Raw genomic sequence first — 25935 nt, forward strand, 5'->3', positions numbered from 1 at the left:
GCAACACAGCAGGGCGAAAACACATGAGGAGTAACAATTTGAGGTTAATTGATGCAGAAAAGGTTACATCATACTGGGCTATATGATTCTTGGATGAAGTTAGTGTTACAATTCTTCTGTCAGAATAACTGTGAAACCATAAAATGATGTGTTCTACAAGCTTTCTGAAAAAGATGCTGGAAAGTAGTGATTGCTCATGCTGAAACCGTTACAGCCATTCAGTCCTAGGGAATATGGATAAGACTGGCAGAATGACAACAAGAACGCACTGACAGAACTACTTAAGCAATACCAGATACAAAATACAAGAGCTTTTCTGTAATCAAGGCCTGAATTCTGGGCATGGCATCACACCCTAAAATGCTTCATGGTGTTTTACCTTCATAAAGCAAAAGTCATTAAACCAGTTTTCCATGAGATCACCATCCCTCTTGGCTACCTTCCTCTACAAACTCAAAGTAACAATGCAAGATGCATCATTAGTCCAAAACAGGTAATATTCTGAGTGCAATTACTTCCCTCTGATAATCATCAGGAACATATGTTAGGTGCAGGTCAAAATCCTTCTGCTGCCTGGGAGATTCTCAAGGTCAGTAGTTAAACAGGCTTGATGATGAAGAGTGAAGAAGTCTCTTTCTAACTCCAAATGTTCTGCCCTACACTTTGTAAGAAATACACTTCATCATCTAAACAGAACACTCAGGAGGCAATTTCTGAAAATCATGCTTCCTGGTACACTTTTTTTTTAATCTTGCCTGTGACTTTCTTATTCTCTCCACTCTTCAGTTGTCCAGCCAAATCCATCATACTAATAAAATGTGGGTTTGCTGTGGCTACTAACTCCAGCCTTTTGACCCTCTCCGTTTTCTTCTAACTTCCCTTTGTTTATAATATTGAAAATCTTGTGCACTAAATTAGTTTCTCTGCATACTACAAGGATTTTGATTTCCCTAACTTTCAGTGTTTGCAAGATCCAAGTAATACACTAACTCAGCAGAGCCCTTGAGCCTGTTTTAAACTTAAATGGTTTGCAATGATACTGCCAGCATGCTTTACTAGTTCATAATTTGGGGAAGAATTAAATAACTGTTTGGTTCGATGTTTGTGCACTTCTTGGTAACACAGCTTTTCTCTGGAAACTTTGTTTAGACTATTACCACTACAGCAGCAAGGAGTTCCAGTTAAGGATGTGAAAATCATTTTAATCTTGTTTTTCATTTTTACCTATATTCACGTTCTTGGAGTATTTCAACAGGATCCAATCCTTGTGGCTTCTGGATAGGGCTGATACGGTTCTGCTTTTGCTGCAGCTGGACAATGGGTGAAGGTTGTCCAGGTGGGGGCTGTGGTACAGAGGGCCCAGGCATGGTGGCAGCAGGCTGGTTGGCAGGGGGAGCAGGAGATGGCCTCCCACTAGGAGCTGGCGCTGGAAGCTTTTGTTGTGCATTGGAGACATTCATATCTGGGGCTTGGCCTGAAACATAAACACTACTGACTCATAACACGGAATATGGAAAGCAGGAAGAAAATCTGAACACAGGACATGAAGGTAAGGTAAACATTCAAAATCACCACGAAAGGGACATTGAGACTACACTGTTTTTTGAAACAGACATACTAAAATGCAAGTATACCATACATTGCAAGAAATGGCCGAAAGAAAAACAAAACGCATGAAACTTTATGATGAATGCCATTTCTTTTGCTATTCCTGTGGACTTTTAATTCTAATGTTACAAGAAACAAAACAGCTGTAGAACTGACTTCCTGCAAATCCAAGACCTCATTCTACCTCTTGTTCACTATCCTTGCACTAGTTAGAAGAAAGCATCTATAACCCCAACCTGACAACAAGAAGAAGTAGGTCTGATTTTAGACCTCTATCAGAACTTGATAACCACATGAAAATTTTTACAACTGTATTGATAAATATCTGCCAGATATAAATAGCTTTTGTTCCATTATGATCTCCCATTAATTGTATTTCTTTCAAATATCAGGAACTCAATTATTCTAATCATCTTGAAAAGCAACACAAGCAAATAGTACCTAAGGGTCCCTAAGGGTCATAGATTTCAGTATTTCATTATGACAAGTTACCCTATACATTCAGATGTTCATGAATTCACTAATAACAGACATTGCTAAAATAAAGATGCCACTTAATTGTCTGAAGAGTCATAGTTACTTAAGCTAGGGAAAACAGCTACAAAGTACACCTGCAACCTTGTAATCAACCTTAATTCAAAACCAACATCCTGAAATCTATAGAGATCACCATTTGTCATTCACACATCTGCATCAAACTCCAGAAAAGGAACTTGAGCACAAGCTGTAGATTCTGTATTTAGCAACACTGCATTTCAGCTTATAAAAAGAGAAAAAAGCAAGCCAATCAAAAGCCTCTGTGCAATCTCAGTTCTCAGGGAATCTGAGAAGTTGAATGACTGAACAATGAATGACAAAAATTTTGAAGACATGGGGAAAGAAGTTACACTGTTCATTGACCTCAAAGACTACACTGATCATTCAAAGCTATTCAATTCCAAAAGAACAAAACAAGCAAAAGGAAACAGCGTAATTCTACCATGATTTGAAAACTTTTGTTTACAGTAGCAAAGGTGAAAGACAAGCTTGCTACAATTAAGCATGCTCAGAACATAACTTAAGTTTTATATGTGTCCCTCAGAAAACTTACGTATCTTGTTCTGATTACAAAAAGGTGCTTCATGTTCAGTCTGTCTAAAAATTGAAGTAATTTTATGTGGGTCTTTCCCAAATTAATAAAAGGTTAGACTCTCCTTGATTAAAATCTTCAATACGACTTTTCTGCACAGCTTTTTACTTTCCTTTTTCACTTTTCCCCACATCTTTTGTCCACTATACCTTCAGTCCAAGTTTTAGGGGTAATGGCAGCTGTATGTCCAGGCATCCCTGGAGCAGGCCCTGGTCCAGTTGCAGCACCACTCATTGCATGTAACCCAATACCTGCAATTTGACAGAGGAAATAAATTTGCTAAGACGCAAAGCATTTCCAAGATTCAAAAATCATTGTTTCCTAGCATGCTAGTCTATTCAGGCAAGTAGTACATTTCTTCACAAAATAAGGATTTAAGTGGGCTTTACTGTTAATACATACACCTAATGAAGTGTATCAAAATCATGTTTCATGAAAAAAACAACTTAGGAGCAAAAGCCATATTCACCAAAATAAAGAGAACAGTGACATTATTAAAACCTAAGAAAATAGTACCATCTTAACTCTCAATTCTAATGCAAACTCAGTAATGGAAGTGTTCAGAAACTACAGGTGCAGGGTGTTTAATATAACACAGTTTTCTTACGACCAAAATGTGCTTGCTTACCTTACTGCAACATCTACTACCATTGTGAGAAAAAAGTAAGTACACTTCCTTTTCCTTATGTTTTTCACTTAACAGGACACTCTACATGGTTTATTTTCAACAACCTAAATCATCAATCAACTTGATCCAGATTATTTATCTACTTTCCTGCATAGCAACAGGAGACTAGAAATTTACTCAGAAAAACAAGGGTAATTGCTATCAGTAAAGTACAATTAACATTCAAAAACTGCCAAGCATATCAGGACAGACACTACTGCACAGTGAAATAACTTCTATTGCAGTTTTGACAATATCCTATTAATAACAGATGTGTTTTATGCACTTGCTCAAGCTTAATACCAAAGGCCATGCTATTCACTTTGACGCCAAAATACAGTCCCAAATTACAGCCCTGCACAGCACCCATTTCTTAATCTATCACAGGTAGAACTTGGAGAATTATCTGAGCAATGATTCCTACCACAGATTCACTTACCAGACTGTCTGTTGAAGGCACTGGGAGGCTGCTGCTGTTGAATGCCAGGCAGGGTTCTCTTGCCCTGGACAGCAAGCTGGAGGTTTTCGGGTAAGGGCTGACCTCTCGCCAGCATTTTGTATGCTAGAATTTGAGCCCGCAGCTGATGCAGCTGTGCAGGGCTGAAGGGGGAAGGCCCTCTGTTAGGCTGATTCATAACTTGTGGGTCTCCTGCTATAATGGGTCCTGGCTGACTCGGAGTCATCTGAGGTGGTGTTGGACCTCCTCCAGACATTGGACTGGACACGTGCTCTGGTGCTCCTAGTGGAGATGGGTGTGGAGACATATAACCTAGAACAGGTAGAAGAATCATAAACTTGCCACTCTGCTAGTTAAACCTAAATTCCATCCAATTTTTTAACAGTACATAAAGTAGAAAAGTGTCTCTCTCATGTCAGGATAGCTGTAGCATTTTCTGCAAAGACAAAAGTGCAATCCAAAGTTCCCTGGGATATCAAGATAGCCTCAGGAGCTCCTCTTCAAGAAGAACTACTGTTACTTAGTCCAATAATTGCTAAAAATAACAATTACCTGCATATTTGGAGTAAGACAAACTAAAACATGAAATACAATACAGAAGCCTGGGGATATGGTGCTGTTTACTAGAACTCCGGAAAAATGTTTCTTTGTGAAACACATGCAGCGAAGTCTGCCTAGTTTATAGCTTAATATTCTAAGTTTGATGTACACACGTCAAGGAATATCCATTCACTTCTACAGGCCCTCCTTGCTAATGCTCACCAACATAGAGAAATAGAAATAAATAGTATTCACTTTCTGTACAATTACTCTTTAATTTATACAAATTGTTTGAGCCAGACAAAGTATGTTCAATACCTTTTGCCATCTGGGTGCTCAACAACTTGGAACATCAACTGCAAGCACAAAAATCACCCTCTGAAGAAGCTGCTGAAGAGCAATCACAGTTCTGAAATGAACAGTGCTTGTATCTTATTACAGCACTTGAAAATGCAGTGGTTTTAATTCTGAATATTAATTACACCTACTAAATACTTTCCTGAGCTTCACAAAGCCCAACAGAGAGCTGGTTTTTGGGGATTTTGTCCACCAAGAGCGAAAAAGAGGTAAAAATATTTACTCACTTCGCTCTGGTACTTTGGAACACAAATAACCTTCTCACAAACTGGAAAAGTCAAAAAAAATTTGTAAAAATCTAAAAATCTTCTGGCTCATTTCTATATTCCATGTTCATAAGCCACAGATCATAACTCCGAAGATCATGGTACAGTTCATGATTCTGTGACACACAATCTACTCTTCTCCCAATTTTCCTGTCATTTTAAAGTGAAACTACACCAATTCCATCTATATGTAGTACAGATCACAGAAGAAATTTTGCTCTTTCTTTAGCTTCACTGTTCTTACTGACCCTTCAGTAAAGGTATCATAAGCAAAACCTTGCAGTAGTCTCAACTTTTCTGGGATGACAGCAGCTGTAAGTCACTAGAACTTAGGCAAGTGAAGAGATTAGATTGTAAAAGAACTGAAATTTGTGCTCAACTTAAATAAAGGTTGCAAATGCATGAGACAGAAGAAAAAGTGGGTAAAGAGGGGTTTGTGATGGGAAGAAACCAGACAAGACAGAAACAGACCAAGTTCAATTTAAAGACGATGATGACAGGAAAGGAAGATGATTTTGGCAAGCGTAAGAAAAGTTACATGGTTCAAGAGAAAAATGAGGGGAGAAGTTCAAAGAAAAGGAAGAAAGAGACTTTAAAAATTTAAAACTACTGGAGCTATATACTAGTTCAATATAATAATGGTCTGTACATCCCTTGGTGATAAAAAGTATGATAAATAACTGCAAGTTTACTCCATGTATTCATCTTCTTCCACCAACCTACTTTTACCTCTACAAATCTCTCTTGCTGAGCACACTGCATAAAAAAAGCACCCATCAAACCACAGCAGAACAAAACATATGCAATTGCATTAATGGTTTATACTATAAAATGGGGTTTATTGCAATATTTATGCATTATTACATTTCTGAATCTCAGGATTTACCTTAAATGGCACCTAATCGGAATTACATTGCTTTCTGAACTGCTTTTGAAAGAATGGTTTCTGTCCCTCCTCAAGTTATATTGTCCAATTTATAAATTCCGTAATGACTGATAGATTTCAGACCCAAGATCTTGAACTGCATCTGGACTACAAAAATTTAGAACAGTGGTCTAAGATGCTGAGTATTTGTTTTCAGTCCTGACAGTTTAAGCTGCAAAGTCTGGGACTAAGTTTTGCACAGAGCAGTTTACAGAAGCAGATGTTTTTTGATCTTTCCAGATACATATTTCTTACACTTTCTCTCTTCCTCAAAGTCTGTATTAGAGTTCTTAACAATAGAAAACTGTGCTTGACAAGAGGAAGAAAGAAAACAAAATTCCCATAAAATATATTAGGAAAGAACAAAATCCTTCCAAACTTCTTGTAAAGGTGCCAAAATGTGGCATTTACACAATGTCATGATGTTATATGAAAATTTTCCTTTTAAGTCTGAAAACTTTCATACAATGACAGTGACAGAAGAAACAGACACAAGCCTGTCCTAATAAGGTATTTACACTACTTGCTTTTTTCCTATCTTATTACAAGCACTCTAACACAGATAAGCGTACACACAAGAAGATCCCCTAAAATTGCGTTTAACCACCATAAAATATATAACCTACAGTTCTGAACAACACAGAGAATAGAAGTCATCCACTGCCGGGAAAGGGAGGCCAAACAACCCTGCCTATCATTTAAAACTGTGGTAACTTCTAAGCTTTATCAGGCTTCTCCAGATCTTGCCTTTTCTGAAAACCTCGAATGATGGTGATTCTTAATCACTCTAATGCTGAATTTCCTTTCCCGTAAGTCCCATCAGAATTCCACTTACACAATTTGTAACCATTACTTCTCTGCTATTACTGTGCACCTTTGAGGAGTGTCTTGTCTGTCTTTCCATAATCCTTCAATGGGTTATAGAAGAGGCTGCATCAGAAACCTTCTCAAGTTTTCCTACCCGTATGCATAATCAGAAACATATTTAATCCCCCTCTGGTATCACCTTGTTCAGCAGAAATACACCACAGCATGCCATAAACAATGCGTATTCTTTACAGTATTAACATTGGAAGAAATCCTCGTTCTAACACTTCGCCAAGTACTATTGGAGGGCAGACTGTACACAAAGTTCTGGCTTTAATTGCTTTTTGTTTCACTTCAGTTAACAGAAACAATAACATCTTTCTTTTCTGTTTTAAAGCTGAAAAATCAGAGCGCTAAAAATAGAGACACTTTTTTCTCCAGTTTTAATGCTAAAATGAAACAGAAAGAACACCTTCAAATGAATTCTAAACCCTAGTAATGACACAGAAAGAATCAAAGTTTTAGCAGTCCAGACACTGGAATGTTCAACAGAGGTTTTGAATCTCCACTCAAATTTGGTAAGTCTTAAACAACAAAAGTGTCTGAAGATCACAGAGGTCACATCTTTATGCTAAAACCAACAGCAAGGGTATATTTGTACTCAAGAATGTGACTGTAAGAGAATTTTTGGATTTGCAAGATATAGACAGGATTGAAGAAATCTAGCTTTGTAACTCATTGAACTATCACTTCAATCATCAATTGAAGCTAGCTTAAAAAGCAATGGAAAGGAATCAAGTACATCTCCGCAATACACAGTACAAATGCATAGTGTCCTGGAACACAGTGAAAAATATGCCCGTGTTGGACTGAGGTTACGAACTTTCTTAAGGCAAGCAAAACATAAAATTTCCCTCTTAGTGTGGCCAGGGTTAACAAAAGTTCTTGTGAAACTGAACAAAGAAAAAGAGAGGTCACACGTGTGCAAGTAATTTAAAACTAGGACAGCAGAAATAAAACTGTTGAGAGGTTTTACACTAGCAGGCAGATGAGTAAGGTGGCAGGTCTTTTCTCATCTTTAAAAGTCTGAAAGAACCCAGAAAAGTAGGTGCAACTAATTTAAAAACATTAGGGACAATGAATGTTGCCTGTGAAGTAGCAGTATATTAGTGAATTCTGTAAGTTAAAAAATGGTGTATCTTTTTAAGTTCAACAAATACTACATGATTATTAAAAATTAATACAGATCAAGTCCCAGAATCCTAAGTTCCTTCAGCCCTTATGTTCCCATTTACAAACATCAAGAAATGACAGCCAAACAATTCAAACTGGTCTGTATTTCAAGGCTGAGTAACAGTAACTTCATTTAATTTTTACAAATCCCAGAAAAATATGTAAATTGTTTATTCCAGTCCATTTATATATTTTTATGAAGTCTTTATAATACAAATACTTTATTTTATATAAATATTTAGCTCATCTTTGCAATTTCTCCCCAATCCCCCTCAAAAGCCAATTCTAACCATGATTTTAATCAGTTGGGTAAGTGTTTAACAAATTACATTAAATTTCAGACTCCTCAAATACTGCGAAATTCACCACAGTTCACTCAAGAGTCCGAAGAGTTTCTAACCCAATTCAAAATCAGTAATGCGCAGTAAGCTTACTATTTAAACAGCTAAATATGAAGTTGGAGCAATAGATTTTCCATTCATTTAACCTATTAGCATCAAAACAAAGGTATTAAGACTAAACTGGGACATCATCGTGCGTAAGTTCGAGAAAAGAGAATCTGCCATTAAAACTAGTAAGGAATGTTACCCTCTCTCCAGTTTGGCAGTAAGACTGGAAGGAGTAACTGTGAGGAGAAAGATACCAACTTACAGTATTTTCCCCCATAAATTTATGTCAGACTTCTGAAAATCATCCTATTGCAGTATGCAATAAAAACATGACGATCTGTCTGAGCTAGTAAAACATTTTTTCTGGATGACTCACATCTCACTGAGCAGCAAGAAGAAAATAAACCCAGAAAATAAATAATAAAGTTGCATATCTTAACGTAGTAATTACTGTTAGTTTAAAAAATGCAAAAATCTCAGAACAGTAACTGCCCTTCAAACAGCAACAGGCACTTAAGTAAAATGAAAAAGTTCATGCAAATTTAGCTTTCAAATGTTTCTGATCTCCTCATCATTCATTTCACCTCAGAAAATGGCAGTTAATTATTTAACACAGACTGTAAGAATCATTACTTCCAAAATTCTGTATCAACTTTCTCTTTCACAACTGTAGGCTTGATTTACATAAACTATATCTACAACTGCCTGTGCAGTTGCCAATTTACTTCTAATTTATTTCCCACATTTGTAAACATGTCTTTTATAAAAAAAATCTTGCTTTTGTACTTAGAGACAATCTTCTGCAAGATTTCCTTCTTTACCAAAATTACTAAAAAGAACTAAAAATACTGCTATTGGAACATCTGACATTTAAATGAAATCTCATTTTGTGATCACTTCCCATTGCAAATGCCATACAGAAGCACTATAGACTATGGATTAATCACAACTGTTCCACTCAGATCTCTAAGAACTGAAGCATTTTATGAAGACCATCCACCCTGCCACTGTCAAAAAATATAAGGGCATTGTTTCCCACTCCAGCTTACCAGTTCTTCTCAGAATCTTGGAGCCTGTGAACAGGCAGATTTCTGTCAATAAGGGACCATTACAGCTACAATAGTCTACCTAACTTGTCCAAAACAGACCAAAGACTCTTGACCTCTAAACAAACTTCTCCCTTTAGCCTATGAAACAGATGAGTGTTGACTTAGCTTTTGTATGACACAAAAACTACCACCAATACTTGGGTCATCTTTGTTCCAAGGGTTAATTATCTTCATTAAGTAAGATACAGCTATTTAACACATTCTCAATTCAAATAATTTCAATTTGCAGGTACTGAAATACACTGCCTCCTTTTTTTTTTTTTCCCTTTAAAGGCTCCATCTATTACAAGCCCTTTTACTATTTGGGAATGTGCAGACAGATCAAGTATTCCTTTAATTCTCTCATCAGATAGATTAAAAAATGGGAGTTTGACATTTTCCAGGATAAAACAAACACACTCTTCTCAGCAGTAAAAACCGCTTTTTACGAAACAGTTTATACCCCTACACAGCAAACTGTTTTGCTCCTAGACATACATTGTTGTTGGCTGTGCTAAAATCTGTGCTAGAAAAATAAGCCCATTCTTCTCAGATTCTGATCAGCCTTTGTAAACAAATTAGTTTATTATTTACTGCTAAACCTCTGCGCTATATATAATTTTTATCTGTACTAACTTTAAACTTTTCTCCAGATCACAAATACCTTGAACAGCACTGAACCAAAACAGACTTTTAAAAGACTAGAAAAATCCACAATTGGATGATCATCTTCTAGTTATAGGTAAGTTTATAATCTGTCATTTAATTATCTTAATATATTAAAAGCAGATTATACCGATTTTACTTAGTGATATCTTTCTCTTAAATCACAGTATCACAGAGTAACAAGCCAAGGAATTTCTATAACTCTACCAGGCAGACAAAGTTTTGTCTATCGTCACTGCTACTGGCTTTAACGATGCAAGAGAAGCCCCAAACATGGCCTAGGATCGTTTTTCCTGACAACTGTACAAATCACACCCCTTGACATTTTAATGAAGGAATTTAGCTTATGATCTCCACAAAAAATAACAGGCTTGTTTGACTAGTATATAAAAATAATATAATAGTATCATGTTTACATAACATATAGTAACTTTGTCAGTCTAAAGGCTGACTTTATGCAATTCAGAAGGACTTGGACAAGCTCAAGAAGCGTGACTATGTGAACTTCATGTGGTTTAACAAGTCCAAGTACAAGGTTCTGCACAAGGCTTGAGGCAAACCCCAGTATCAATACATGCTGGGGAGTGAAGGCATTGAGAGCAGCCCAAGAAGGGCTTGGGGATACAGGTGGACGAGAAGCTTGATGTGACCTATCATTGTGTAGTCAAAGCCCAAAAAACCAAAGGTGTCCTGCATCCAAAGCAGCGTGGGCAGCAGGGCCAGGGAGGGGATTCTGCCCCTCTGCTCTACTCTGCTGTGGTGAGACCCCACCTGCAGTGCTGCATCCAGCTCTGGGGTACCAGCACAGGAAGGACATGGAACTGTTGCAGGGGATCCAGAGGAGGACCACAAATATGACCAGAGGGATGGACCAGCTCGCCTGTGAGGACAGGCTGAGAGAGTAGGGCTGTTCCCTCTGGAAAAGACAAGGTTTCAGGGAGACCTTACTGTGGCCTTTCAATACTTGAATGGGGCTTACAAGAAAACTGGAAAGAGACCTTTTAAAACGACTGTAGTCACGGGACGAGGGGGAATGGTTTTAGACGATAAACTCAGACTCGATACAAGGAAGACTTTTTTTTTAGTAAGTGTGGTGAAACTCTGGCCAGGTTGCTCAGCACAGTGATAAATGCCCCATCCCTGGTAACATTCAGGGTCAGTTTCAGTGGGGTGCTGAACAACTCTGAACAGTAATGGGGCTCTTATCTAGCTGGGGATGTCCCTGTTCACTACAAAAGGGTTGGACAGAAGGACTTCTAAAGGCCCTCTTCCAAACCAAACCATACTATGTTTCTATGATTCTGTGATTTTTTCAAAAAAATTATTCTTGATGGTCTGAATTACAGACATTTTTATTTTACCTACAACAATATTTACTGATACTTGGCCATTCTCCCTAAGATTTCAAATTAATGGGCAAACTTAGGATGATTCATTTCCTGGGGTTGTGGATTTATTCAGCCACTTTACCCCAAATGCCCCCCAAAAATATTAATTAGCATACATTTATCTACTTCAACTTGAGGACTACAAACAATAAGCCATGAAAAAAACAGACCTAGCACTAATGAGGTGTATTTTCTATTTGACACTTACACTGTTAAAAATTGTACATAATTGTGTACTGCAAGCTCAACTTTCAGACATCTACAAGAAAGTGAACCTTGTAATAAGTCTTGGTTTCTACGACACTCAACCGAAGATTTTGTCAGGATTTCAAGAGCTACCAGGCATCTTTCCATGGATTCTCAGAGAAGTCCATGTGTGGACTTCTGCCACGGGCATGGGTAAACCCTCCTTCACCACACTGCATATTTCCACAAAATTTGTCAAAAAACAAGTGTCCTACTTTCTTTAATGTCATGGGAACTCACACAGAAAATATCCAATAGGCTGACAGGCTATTAAGGAACCTGATTTTCTACCCCGAACCTGTACATTAATGGCAAAAATGTGCAAGTCTAGTAGATGGCACTTTGCCCAGAACAGCACTTTGGATCAGAACAGCATCAAGTGCCATCACCACTTTTTTTGTGGAAAAGGCAATTGTCTAAGAACAAAAAAAATTGAGACATAGAGGCAATGAAAGCTAAAACAGTCCTCTATAATGTAAAAAAAAAATGTTAGAACTTCTGGGGGTTTTTTTTGACCGTTTCTTTTAAAAGCCTGCTCCACATCAGAACTCTAGTAATATCTGTTTACATTGTAACAGTTGCTGGCATACACAAAAAAGAGAGTAGGACTCTGTAGTCTCTAGCCTGACAAAGTTGCTACAAACACAATCAACTTTTTGCAGTGCAAACCAACCTGGAAATCTGACCTCAGGCAGCACAGAAAAAACAACTCAGAAGCTACTTGTTTTTGAAGCATATTCAACCTATGCTCCTGTATTGTCAGTACACAATGTATGAACTGTCCCATCCTCATCTTTAGACTAAATGGTTTGTTCATTTCATCCCAAGCAAAAGTGCCCACTAAATGCAAAGACAAGCGAAATTTGTCTCTCAGATGATCATGCTTATATTTTGTTGAAATCAATGAGAAAGTTTCACCTGATGAAGATCTTGTCTCTGCCAAGTCAGTTCTATTTTACTTAATTGATATTGAAAGGTTTAATGGAAAAACATTATTTTCTAATTATCTGGGTCCCGGACTGGGATTCAGCTGGCAAGTTACACGCCAGAGTTTCAGTTGCATACCACTGAAAAGCCACAAAGAAGTTCAGGCTCAGTCTTTTCACTGACTTGTACCTGTTTTCTCCTTCCAGCATTTCTCTTATCCTATGTACGCACATCAAACAAGGACCACCTCCTAACAGATATGTACAGAGTGTGTCACACCAAGAGCCTAATTTCATTTGGGATTCTTCAGGTGTTGTAAAATAATTAACCATGCAACACAGAAAGCTTTATCTGCTGCCAAACTAATTAATACTAGCAGGTGTTTCCAGTTAAATCTCCAAAATACCAAGCTGCTCACAGAACGCATGTCCATTTATGTTCCAACCTACAGGACACAAAGAAGGCACACAGCAATGTGTTAAAAGAGTTTCTATCTTCTGGCATAAAAAATAATCCACTTTACCAGAAATTACAGATGTTAAAGAATGTTTCTCCAGGTCTGCTTGGGTTCTTCTCTTATGATTACTTCACCAAAGGATTAAAATAAATCATATTATAATGCATTTGCATTTACAGTAGCCACATAAGAAGTAAGTTGGTGGGCTTTTTTTTTCAGAGATGTGAACTGAAATCTGCGATAGACTTGCCCCAGGCACAGACTTGAACCTTAGCTTTTTTCCAATACATGCCTGATGGACACTCCAGAACGCAAAGGGATTCAGTTATTTGCCTTGCCATGTTCAGCTTTTCCAAACAAAGCTGAAAGGAACTAACTGGTAATCTGTTACATGGAACTGAACTACAGACTCTTTGTGGAACAAGGGGCCCCAAAATCATAGAGCATGCACAGTATGGATAAACCTTGGCTATGCTGGTCCATTGGACTCTGAGGTGGACCCATTCCAGGATGAGGAGGTCTCATACTCTTCATGGAGCCACAATGAACATCTTCAACCATTCCTTTTTCATGCAAGCCATCGACAGACTGTGAAAACAAAATAAGTATTTAGAGAGAGATACTATATAAATCCATTTCAAAAATACCAACAAATTTAACCCAAAATCTAAACAAATACATGAAGTGTAAAAACTTCTTTCAGCAGCCATTCAAAATAAAGAGAACCAGAAACCTTTGCCCTGGAATTAGATATCTGGGGAAGCACAGAACACTATTAGACTGATTGCCCCATCTGTTTCCTTTTTGACTTTTTTCTTCCTTATGAACTGGTTGGCAATGGCAGGGAGGCAAATTGTCCAAATACAAACACATAACCTGTACTGGCCTCATATTACAAAGCAGTGTAACACACACTAACTTATGAAAGTAGAGCCTGTGGCTTAATGTGAGTTATTTTTAGTCCAAACTTTGCCCTTTCAGTCACTGCTCTACTGGAAAGTCCCAAACATTGTTTCTCTTCAAAACACGGGTGACATTGCAGGAGGTAACATCTTCTTCACCAACAAAAACAAGGATAGCCAGTCAAGGAAGGGAAAACAATACTTGTGGCTCCCTACAGCTCCTGTCACCTCATACACTCCTCAAAAACTACAGTGCCCATGGTATTTCAAACGCAATAGCTCCAAGTGCTCTCTTTAGAGAGTGAAGAGAAGACAGCTTGGAGTCTGAAAAACATGCTGAAGGGCATTCTAGGCACTGAAAAAGGCTCCATAATAGAAACTGAAGGGCTCTGAAAGTGAAAATAAGGGGAAAGTAACATCAGAAGGAAGATGTCCTAAGAAACAATGAAGTTTTTCATGAAAGCAAAACTTATATCCCTAACTATGGAAGGCAGGAAGCCAATTAACTGCTAACTTAGAGCTCTGTAAGGCTTCGTATTAGGAAGGAAGAGACTGCATCATTGACTTAGCCTCTCTACAGAAATATGCGGCTCTGCCCCTCTCTAACACATGCAAACTAAATGCTGCTCTTGCAAACCTTAATGTGGATGGAGAACTCGTGGTCTGCTTTATCTAAATGTACATCTATTTATTGCGAATTCTTTTTAAAAAGAGACTTAAGATAACCTACTTCAGTGGAAAAATGTAGGGAGTTAATTAAACGAGTGCGCAAGAAGCTGTATCAGCTCACAGAAAAAAAGTGTCACATTTCTTATTTTTGAGTAATTTGTTGCACATGACTCAGTTTCAACAGAACTAAACTAAGGTCATCCTTTCTACAAAAGAAAAAGTAATTCTAAATTTCGATTCATAAACCCTCCATATAAATTTTCTACTTTCCATTGCAATCATCAGATTTCACTGAAAGCACCTTTAAATGTACAGAATTTGTTGTTGTTCAGCATTTTTGAAGGATCTCACTATCACTTTTCTGTATCAGAAGTTTGGGTTAAAAGGAGGAAAGTTACAGAAAAGGAAAAATAAAATGGACTTTTCATGTTTCACTGCATCATTTAATTGTCATGACAGTATAAAAATATTTGTGAAAATTAATTATATCAGAAAAATATGCACTACTCAAGAAGCTATTTTAGATTACAAGAACTTGAACTTGGGATATGGAATAGAAATGTAGACACAGATGACTGACACATTAAAAATAGTTACACTTTGCTAACCAAGTAAATCCCAGTGCCCTTTTCTGAGACATGAAAATCTCTCCCTCTCTTTCTGTCCCTTCTTATAAAGATAGCCAACACAGAACAGAACACTTGCTTCACATTCTGCCTGCACGAGATGAGCTCTACAGAAACCAAAACACCTGTAAAGATGGATGCATTCTTATTTTGTCACGGTATGTGTTGGCTGCCATGGTATCTTTATGGCTGCCAAGAGGAGGAGACTTGCTGGTAACTTGATCTGATTTCCAGAACAGAAGATTCTAGCTGTACACATTTGTGGTGTAACTGCAGGGATGGGTTTCACTGCACTAATAGGTGGCAACCATGAAACCTCTGGGAATGCAAACAGCTCAGATGGGAGTAAGATGGGACACAGCATGTGTACATCAGAAGTACAAGCATAAAGAGGGTGGGGAAAGGAGTTTTCTGTTAAAAAAGGGCAGCAGAGAAAAGCAAGTATGCGGCCTTTGATAAAGGGAATTTTAAAAAAAAAAATCAAACAGGAACAGAGAGGTAGAGACATGACCGTACAAGAAAACTTCAATTCAAGGCATGCTTCTCTGGAAAGAACTGATCAAAAGAACAGGTTTTTGTAAAAAAAGTACTACTAAAAAAAACCACAGACACAAAAACAACTGTAGCAAACTGAAATGCTCCAAGCCTAATGGAAGGGAGACAGAATATACAGAAGAATGCAGCTTGCATCTGTGCGTTTGCAGAACTTATGCGGTAAAAAAACTGAAAACCAAATTCATTAGAACTCATAAATCAGCTTTTTACTAGCAAAAATACAAAAGATGAAGATGGCATAAACTTCTGTGAAGCCAAAATTAGTTGTAATGATTACGCAATTGCTAATGTATGCAGAGCCTGGTACTTCCAAGAATGTATTTCATCTAAAAGCACCTCTACTGGCTATGGAAAAAAACATATAAAATAGGGGAGGGCAATTCAGCAGAGGACAGTGTTGGACTGCAAGAACTGAGGAATAGTTATTTCTGATAACTTTTTTGAATGATTGTACAGTTACAGAGGATAACTCTAAATCTATGCAACAGGTTAAAAAAGTACAAAGGGGATCTTACACACAATATAATTTCTGTAAATTCTTCAGTCCTCTATAAATAATTCAAGCTATCTTCCACAATGACATTGTTGGGATAAGAAAGTAACCTATATTACCAGTAAAGCACTACTATCACACTGGGGTACTTTTTTTATTTTAGTCTTCTAATATGACAGAAGGGAAACAGGAAGTTGAGACATATTCAACTTTGAGTAGAAATTACAATTTTGATTGGTCCCTGTAAGTAAGGACACAAGTACTGAACAGGCCAAATAAACAATGCTTCTAGAAATAGAATGAGGGATGAACTTCAACTGTAGGCTAGCACATGCCTATAGACTTGGCAGACTTAGAGACTTACATAATGTCTAATGCATAAGGAACATTTTGCCTACAGTGCTTTTACTACGAATTTAGCAACTAAGGTCTTCGCACAGATACATCCCAGTCTGACCTATTTTCAGGTAAACTGTCACATTACAATGTCTGGGGTTATTTTTGTTTGTTTGTTTTAATCCACTTCTTAAAAAAAACAACCAAGCAAAAAAACACCCCAGCCTTAAAATCAAAGACTGAGTACCAGACTAGTTTTTCTTGTAGACCATGCATCCTCTAAAACAATGGAAACAATGGAACTACACAGATCAAACAGCAGTGTACTGTCATGTAACTGCCACTTACCTACACAGCATAACTGAATGCATCCCTGATGGACAACCAGTCTGACTGCGGTTTTTGCAGCAAGAAATTGGCCACCAATTCCATTAATCTCTAAAAAATCACTACATCACCATTTTACATATGTTCTCTGTTGAATTTTCAAGGTTGGCAATACTTTCTTTCTTTTTTAACTAACATAGACACAAACAAGAAAAATAATGCAGGGAACATGCCTGCTGATGTTGCAGGCTGTTACATCTAGGACCATGACAGAATCACGTTGATTCTCAGAATGTCTACTGTGCATAGATCTGTTACCCATTAATATTTGAAACGAGAAACCATTTGCCTTCTGTTTTAATGGAACATCGAGTGAACAACTAATATATTTAGTAAAAACTACTGTACTTCTGAAGAATTTTTTCTCTCCCTCACTTTTTATCTCACTCACCAAAACCAGTAATATTGCCCATGACATGATTGTAGTTATTCCACAGTCAGCAATCATTTACAGTACACCACATTATAAATTCACAAAAGAAGTGATTATGCATCAGGTTACAATTAAATGGAAGAGAAAATAAACCGAGAGCTCACAGTACTCTATCCATCCCTCAACTGAGCACTGTGCAAATTAACAATCTACAGTGTTGTTATAACCAAAAGTTAAGCAGTTAAAAACCATGTGGTCCAGCTAGTGAATAAGAAGATACAGAAGGCTGTATCATAGAATCATAGAATGGCTTGGGCTGGAAGGAACCTCAAAGATCATAAAGTTCCAAACTCCCTGCAGTGGCAGTCTCTAGACCAAGCTGCTCCAAGTCCCACCCCAACTTGCCTTGAACACTTCCAGGGATGGGGTATCCCTGAGCAACCTGTTCTAATGCCTCACTAGCCTCACAGGAAAATAATTTCTTCCTAGTATCTAACCTAAACCTCCTGTCTTTCAGTTGGAAACCATTCCCCCTTAGCCTGTCACTACCTGTCCTTCTAAAACGTCTCTCTGCATCTTTCTTGCAGGCTCCCTTCAGGTACCGGAAGGCTGCAATGAGGTCACTTCAGAACCTTCTCTTCTCCAGACTGAACAAACCCAATTCTCTCAGCCCTTCCCAACAGGAGAGATGTTCCACCCCTCTATCATCTTGGTGGCTTCCTCTGGACTCACTCCAACAGGTCCATGTCCTTCCTGTGCTGGGACCCCAGAGCTGGATGTAGCCCTTCAGGTGGGGTCTCAGCAGAGCAGAGGGGTGGAATCCCCTCCCTGGCCCTGCTGCCCACGCTGCTTTGGATGCAGCCCAGGACACGTTTGGCTTTCTGGGCTGTGAGTGCCCATGGCTGGGTCATGTCCAGCCTCTCACCCACCAGCACCCCCAAGTCCTTCTGGGCAGGGCTGCTCTGATCTGTTCATCCCCAGCCTGTAGTGATACCAGGAGCTCCCCCAACCCAGGTGCAGCACCTTGCACATGGCCTTGTTAAGCCTCATGAGATTCCCATGGACCCACTTCTTGAGCTTGTCCAGGTCCCTCTGGATGGCATCCCATGTGCAGATGTGTCAACTGCACCACTCAGCTTGGTGTCATCTGCAAACCTGTTCAGTCCCTTTGCCTATGTCACTAATGAAGACATTAAATAACACTGGTCCTATTAGCTCAATAAATATTACCGTATCCCGCAGCCGTAGGGAGGAGGAGAGACATCCAGCAGGCAGGAATTGTGCAGCAAGATTGATGATTTTAATTGTTTTACAAACTCTTTCATACACCTTTTTCTTCATAGTCTAATTGGACAAAGGATCAGCCACCCCCTGGGTGGACTGGCTGGAAGTCCTAAACATCCATTGTCAAAATATTTTTCTACTGTACCATAAACATAGTTCTACAAGGTCCCAGGTGTTCATAGTTTATAGAACTTCTGCTATTATCTTCCATGAGAGAGGAAAGTACCTCATGGCTTAGAAAGAAGCAGGAAAATTTCTTGCTAGCAGCATTTTTGTATCCACATGGTCCCAATACAGACCACTGAGGGACACTACTTGTCACAGGTGTACATCAGAACTCTGAGCCATTGACCACTACCCTCCAGATGTGACTGTCCTACCACTTTTTCATCCATCTAACAGTCCACTCATCGAAACCATCTCTCTCCAGCCTAGAGAGAAGAGTGTTGTGGGGGTCTGTGTCAAAGGCTTTACCAGTTCAGACTAAAACCATGTAACCCCGTTCTGTCTCCAGAGAAGCTTTTATGTGGATGCAGAGGAAAAGTAAGATTAGGGCAAGGAAGGCAGCAATGCTTTCTTTTAGTATCTTCCAGCTTCCAGGTATTTTTTCTCACAAGACTCTCTGAGGCTGTTACGGTTTTTCTATTTAGCAGTATCCCTTACAGACTTCTTAAGTATTCCTTAAACATAGCTGTCATGCATCCAAGATACACTTCAGTAAAATTTGGAACTGTATTTGGAAATTTGGTTGATAGTCCTTAAGAAACTAGCAAGAAATGCAGTTAATTTACTGTTTCTGTCAAAACTGTGTTATGTAAACTAATAGTAAATTTTCCTGTGGAAGGGCTTTCTGGTTACTAAGTGAATATGCAATTTTTAGTTTTCATAATAACAGTTCTTAAGTAAACATACTTTAGGAATTACAATTTATTAATATAAATTTGTTTCAATCCGTGTTTTCGCCACAGATTGATCCTTTGGATTTTTTAAAACTTTTTGCATTATATTATTGTTTGTAAGCTAGCCAAACATCTAACACAGAATGAAGTTGTTTCAGTTAAGCATGTGAATTTTAAGAGGAAGAACCACATCCCAACTGTATACATATGTACCCCACAAGCAATTGTATAACTGGGGCACTTTTGGTGCAATACCCCGTTTTTACTGCATTTCATTTAAAAAAACAGTGTTATGCTATATCATGGCTTGAAAGTCAACATATTTGTTATAGCACTAAGCAAACAGAAAATGTTTATCTGGTCCAGCTGCAGGTAGCTGACCAGCTTTTTAATTACACTGAACAACACTCAAGTAATATTTGCAAAATAATCTAGAGACACCCTTCTACAGCATTTCTTGGACCCTTCCAACAGTTATCACAATACACTATTTCTGGAGTTGCACAGAAAAACAGACCCAAAATCTCATCTAGACTGAAAATTAACTATGATTTTATTTCATTTTTTTCTTTTTTTCACTTGTATCAGCTCCACAGACCCATTTTCTAGCTTAATCATACACATACGAAGACAAGCTGGAACCTCTGAAGTGGAAACCTAGAGGACAGCAAGGCTGTTGCTACCAAAACAAAGACTTGTGAAATTACAGTCTTTATTCCATTATCAGAATCGAGGTATAGAGGAGGGAGAGTAATTAACTGTAACTATACTGAATGATCATCTTTGAATTGGCTATCCAGACTCTTTGTGGTGCATTTTTCAAAACATTTCAATGCCACCTCAATGGTCGAATTTCTACTCTGGTTCACAGAACCTTGTGAGATGCTCTCTGAAGTCTCTGAAAGAATGTTGTGGGATGACATTTGTTGGTTTGTTTCCAATTGTAACACAGGATTAAATGGCTGATATAACAGGATATATCAGTAAAAACATAATGTGTGAAGCATTCAGCAATTCTACAGAAAATTCCTGGTGCCATCTTCTTCTACAAGTAGAAGAAAAATAGAAAGGAATGAAGAACATTAAGAACCCTGGCTGTGAAGTTTGGGGACAGAGTTCTGAAAAGCTGGGCTGTAACTGACCCCACAAACAAAAAAATGCCAACTGCACATGTCTAATCTGGCTAACAGGTAAATCAGATACTTCAAGATTCAAATGCAAAGGTTATAGTTACTGCACATACTGACCTCTCAGAGATTACAACATGTCAGTACAAATGGGAAGCTGGATCATAGCCTCCCTCACTTCAGCTAGTCTTTGTGCTATTAAAAATTTTTTAGTTCTTCATGTAAAAGATGGTAATGTCATGTCCCTCTTGATTGGACAAACTGACCCATATGTGAGAGTGTCAAAATGAAGATGATGTCATTTCAAGAGGAAAATTAAAATATGTTCCTATTACTTCAAAACAGTTTTTTATTGCAGTTTTTTCTGTATGTGCATATAACAATTCCAAGTGGAATCAACAATAGCTGCCAAAGTGTTTTCGATACCTTGGCTCTGTAAGCTGCTACTACACATTTCTGAGTAGAACATCAGTGCAATCGAAATTATTCTGGGTTCTAAATCTCTGGTATACAACCAAACAAAAACAACAATACATGAAGAGACTGTTCTCACAAAGGAATTTCCACACAGGCAAGTAATTCCTCAAAGCAAGAAAACATTGATGATAGTCTAAGCACACATACAATTTTAACTGTGTAACAATAACCACTGAAGTGCAATTATTGACATGTTTTACATGACACAGTTTTATACTCCTTTGTAAGACAGAGTCCTTATAATATAACTTGAAAGCCACATTTTTCAACCACACTTTCAATATGGAAGAGTAAACAAATTTGTAATACAAATTCTTTAAGGTGGATTAAGTTTGTTTTGGTGGCGTTTTTTTTTACGAAAAAGAACAACAAATTTCACACAAAATTAAAAACCACCCCAGAAAAAACCACAGTATGTCCAAACAGACAAGAAGAAGAAAAAGAGGAAAAGGTGGTTAGAATGGTGTGCCTTTAAGTTTTAACACTATCATTCATTTTCTTCTCCCTTGTAACATCTGTCTTTCTGAAAAGTACAGTTTACAAATGAAGATTTGCAAACTACTAACTCTATAGTTCAAAGTAGTCTACTAAGAACAAGGAAACTGTGTTTAACCTGATACATGAATAATCTTTAGTAATAAAGAAGTCAGAGCGTAGCTGAAATTTTGCAGGTGATGTGTAATAGCAGTTAAGCAGGTCTAAACATAGTTTAAGTAGATTTTTCATCAGTGGAGAGAACTCTACGGAAAAAAGGTTCACTTGTAATGAACTATTACCTTATGCATTTGATGCATGCCTTCCTGTGGATAATCTGTAGGCCCCATTGTCGGCATTGGATGTGGGACACTGGGCGGACCAGGACTTGGCCCCATCATGCCGTGAACGGAGCCAGGAGATGGCCCTGGTCCTGGGCTAGGTCCCAGAATCGGTCCAGGTGAGGGTCCTGGTCCAGGAGAAGGACCAGGATGAGGCATGGCGCCAGGGTCTGTAGGCGTGGACATCTATTTTCTGTCTCCTTTTCAATTAGCAGAATAGCTCTAATAACAAAAACAAAACAAAACAAAAACAAAACCACAATTTCTATGTGACATTAGGGGCATTGAAAAAAATTTAAGTAAAATCTACTGGCAATTCTTACACACAGACACACACACACACACATATATATACATACACATGCAAGCTGTCATCAGCAAAAAATGTTTACATGATCCTTAATGTTGCCCATTAGCTTGATCACCCTTCTAAAAGCCCACTAGAAAGATAAGGATCCTGGTAATTCCATCCATTTCTGGACATTTGTATGGTACTCACAGAACAAAGCAGCTGGTGTGCTATGAGAAACATCTACCAGAAACAACAACAGCTGAACTGACTGGCTATCACCAGATGTGTCATGTGGGCCAAGCACAGCACAGCAGTACTAAAAGCAGGAAAGATAGCTGGGCATCTCTGTAACCTGCGTGTCAAAAATTCTTTCCCTAAACAGCTGTGACTAGCCTTAAATTTGTACTTGTGAGATTCATGGTAATACACTGAAACAAGCATTAAAGGAATATTAAGACTGTTTTCAGAACTTTTTTTGCACTTGCCTGAGAGCACTGAGACATACATGGAGCCAGCAGCCTGCCCTGGAGTGGCTGACTGGGCACAAGCAGAGCCAGTAGTGACAGCGACAGGTTGGAACATGGCCTAACTGCCCCAATCACCCCTTGCCAAGGCTAACAGCTCCAGCATGGAGCCATGGAGCACAGCAAGCAGGGCTGGAGCCAGGGGAACCACAGCAGAGCGCCGACACCCACACAGAAGCAGCAGCTTGCCCTAGAGCAGCTGACTGAGTGTGAGCACAGACAGCAAGGATGGCGGCTGCTCCCACTCTCTCAAAAGTGGTCATAGTGAACGTGACCAGGGCACACTGGCAGAGCTCCCCTAGGACCATTTGGGAGCAGCCAACAGAGGCAGCGAACAGACCCAGCAGCTGGAGAAGACAGGCATAATCTTATTAGTGTATGCTGCCTCAAGTATGGTTTTGACACGCCACAGAACTCATTCCCCCTGGAGTCACTGTACCAGCCACCAGAAGCCTCCAGCCAGCCAGACCATCCAGTAATAGACGCACCTCTTCAGGACTCAAGTTGCCAGGAGTTCCCCAGCCTCACTGTAAGGCTGGGGCTGACCATCACACCTGTCACAGAAGACGTGTTGTTGTAAATGAGCTGTCGCCAGGTGAAGGAGCCATGGGACTAAGTGAACAGCCTGTGCAGTACTCCTGAGAATGAGTGAGAGATTGACGGGCTATTCCCAAAGTGTCTCAGAAGTTTCAAACCTCCACTGAAGTGAAGATGCAGGTGGACTCAGAACCCTACCAAGCAGTAAGGCAGAGGTCTCTTGAACATGAACACTGGAAGGTGGTCACTGGCCAGTCTAGGCAGAACACTCCTGAAAACTTGAACATATCAAATAGCACTGGTACCTTTCACAAGAGGTATGATGTCCTGAAACTGGAAGGACAGTCAACTGATGAGGTAGATAAAGGCCTTTCTGGGATGGAGGAATCACCTGGGGCAAGACAACCTGCCACCCTCATCATGACTGCCCCTGTTAATTAAAAGGGAAGGGTAGTTGATACAGGTGACTCCCTTCTAAAGGGAACCGAAGACCTGCTATGCAGACCAGACCCAAGCCACAGGGAAGTCTGCTGCTTCCCAGGGGCATGTGGTTCCAACACTGGGTGTCACTGGCAAAATCTGCTTTTTTTTTTTATCATGGCATGGTCTATCTAACAGTTGGTGTACTGATACATGAAGGGATGCACCTTTTGCAGTATGGAAAAAGGTTTCTAGCACAAGAGCTAGCGGGGCTCATTGACAGAGCTTTAAACTGGATTGGAAGGCAGGAAAGGATAAAACCATGCTTGCCAGTGATAAGCAATGGGACGGCACACCAAAACTTGAGGAACTGAGATCACTCAATCCGCCCCATGAGGTGTAGGCTACAATGAAGAGCACGGAGAAATGAGCAAGGGGAAGCTTTGGCCCAGTGCCAGAAGTATCTGGCATAAATGAAACTCAGTGGGACGAGTCCTGTAACTGGTGTGCCGTGATGGATGGTTACAGGCTCTTCAGAAGGGATAGGCAGGGCAGGCAAAGCAGGGGGGTAGCATTGTTAATAATGGAGGGACAAGAATGTATGGAGCTTACAACTGGCTACAGCAGGGTTGAGACCCTCTGGGTTAAGATTAAGGTACAAACAAATAATGAAGATGTCATCATGGGAGCCTTCTATAGACCATCTAGGCACAGCAATGACATCAAATCTTCAAGTTACTGAGGGACACCTTCAAATTTCTCCTTCTGGGGTAATTCAACATGTCAGATGTTAACTGGGGACACCACACAGCTAGCACAATCAAGTCCAGGAGATTCTTAAAACGCCTAGATGCTACTTCATGGTTCAAGTACTGAGACAGCTGACTAGGAAAGATGCTCTCCTTGACTTCAACCTTTTTAACAGAGAGGGTCTTACGAGTGACATGGTGATTGGTGGTCTTCTTGGCCTCAGTGCCCACAACGTAATCAAGCTTAAAATCTCTGATAGAAGGGAAAGTGCCAGCAAAACCCCAACTCTGGACATGAGGAGAGCAGACTTCAGGCTGCTCAGGGAATTACTGAGTAAGGTACCCTGGGAAAATGCTTTTGCAGGTGCTGGGATCTGTCAGTGCTGGTCACATTTTAAGCACCATCTTCTAAGGGAACAGGAGGAGGCAATTCCCAAATGTCAGAATTTGAGCAGGTGAGGTAGAAGATGGCTTGGCTGAGCAGGAATCTTCTTTGGGAGGTAGAGGCAAAAAGGAAGGTGTAGGCTCAGCAGAAGCAAGGTCAGGTGATGTGAGAGGAATACAGAGATGCTGCTCACCACTGCAGCGAGAAAATCTGTCAGGCTGAAGATCAGCTGGAGTTGAAGCCAGCCACAATAGACGGGGACAACAAAAAGAGCAGATTTGAAATGCATTGATAGCAAAAGACAGTGGAGAAATAATATTGTCCTGTTACAGGATGAGGATGGTCACCTCACAAACAGGGACATGGACAAGGCAGAGACATTTAATGCTTTCTTGGCCTCTGTCCTCAAAGCCAGTGATGGATTAAGGGGGTCCCAGTGTCCTGGGCTGGAGGACCATGGCTGTGAGAATGATCAACTCCTGGCTGACCCTGACCTTGTATGGGATCTGCTGCTCCCACTGGATCCCTGTAAATCTATAGGGCCCAATGGAATTCATCTGAGAATATTCAGAGAGCCAGCTGATGTCATCATGAGATCTCTCTCAAAGATTTTCAAATGGACTTGGGAAGCTGGAAAGGTCCCAATTGACTGCAAGCTGGCTGACATCCCAGTTTTCCAGAAGAGCAAGAAGGATGAGCCTGGAAACTACAGGCCTGGCAGTCTCACTTCAGTGACTGGCAAAATTATGGAGAAGATTATTCTGGGAAGTCTTGAAAAACACCTGAAGGACAACGCAGTCATCGGTCACAGCCAACACAGGTTCTTGACAGAAAAGTCCTGCCTGTCAAAATTAACTTACTTTTTTGACAGGCTAACCCATCTACTTGGATCAGGGGAAGCCAGTTGATGTAATCCTTTTGGATTTCAGTAAAGG

The 25935-nt window shown here is 39.4% G+C and overlaps 1 protein-coding gene across 5 annotated transcripts in view; it reads right to left on the minus strand.

Annotated features, from left to right (window-relative positions):
* The window catches only part of SMARCA2 (SWI/SNF related, matrix associated, actin dependent regulator of chromatin, subfamily a, member 2), a 120857-nt gene that overhangs the window by 85251 nt on the left and 9671 nt on the right, over positions 1-25935 (minus strand). For 3 of the 5 annotated variants that reach the window (XM_039567254.1, XM_039567256.1, XM_039567255.1), the window contains exons 2-6: positions 22055-22315; positions 13615-13738; positions 3844-4173; positions 2887-2988; positions 1225-1474 (exon numbers count right to left, since the gene is read on the minus strand). In XM_039567254.1, the coding sequence (XP_039423188.1) occupies positions 1225-1474; positions 2887-2988; positions 3844-4173; positions 13615-13738; positions 22055-22279 (1031 nt within the window). In that variant the 5' untranslated portion in view covers positions 22280-22315. The remainder of the gene's footprint in view (positions 1-1224; positions 1475-2886; positions 2989-3843; positions 4174-13614; positions 13739-22054; positions 22316-25935) is intronic. The other 2 variants (XM_039567257.1, XM_039567258.1) reach the window with 1 other exon arrangement.

This window comes from Corvus cornix, chromosome Z, assembly GCF_000738735.6.
Source record: "Corvus cornix cornix isolate S_Up_H32 chromosome Z, ASM73873v5, whole genome shotgun sequence".
NCBI lineage: Eukaryota > Metazoa > Chordata > Aves > Passeriformes > Corvidae > Corvus > Corvus cornix.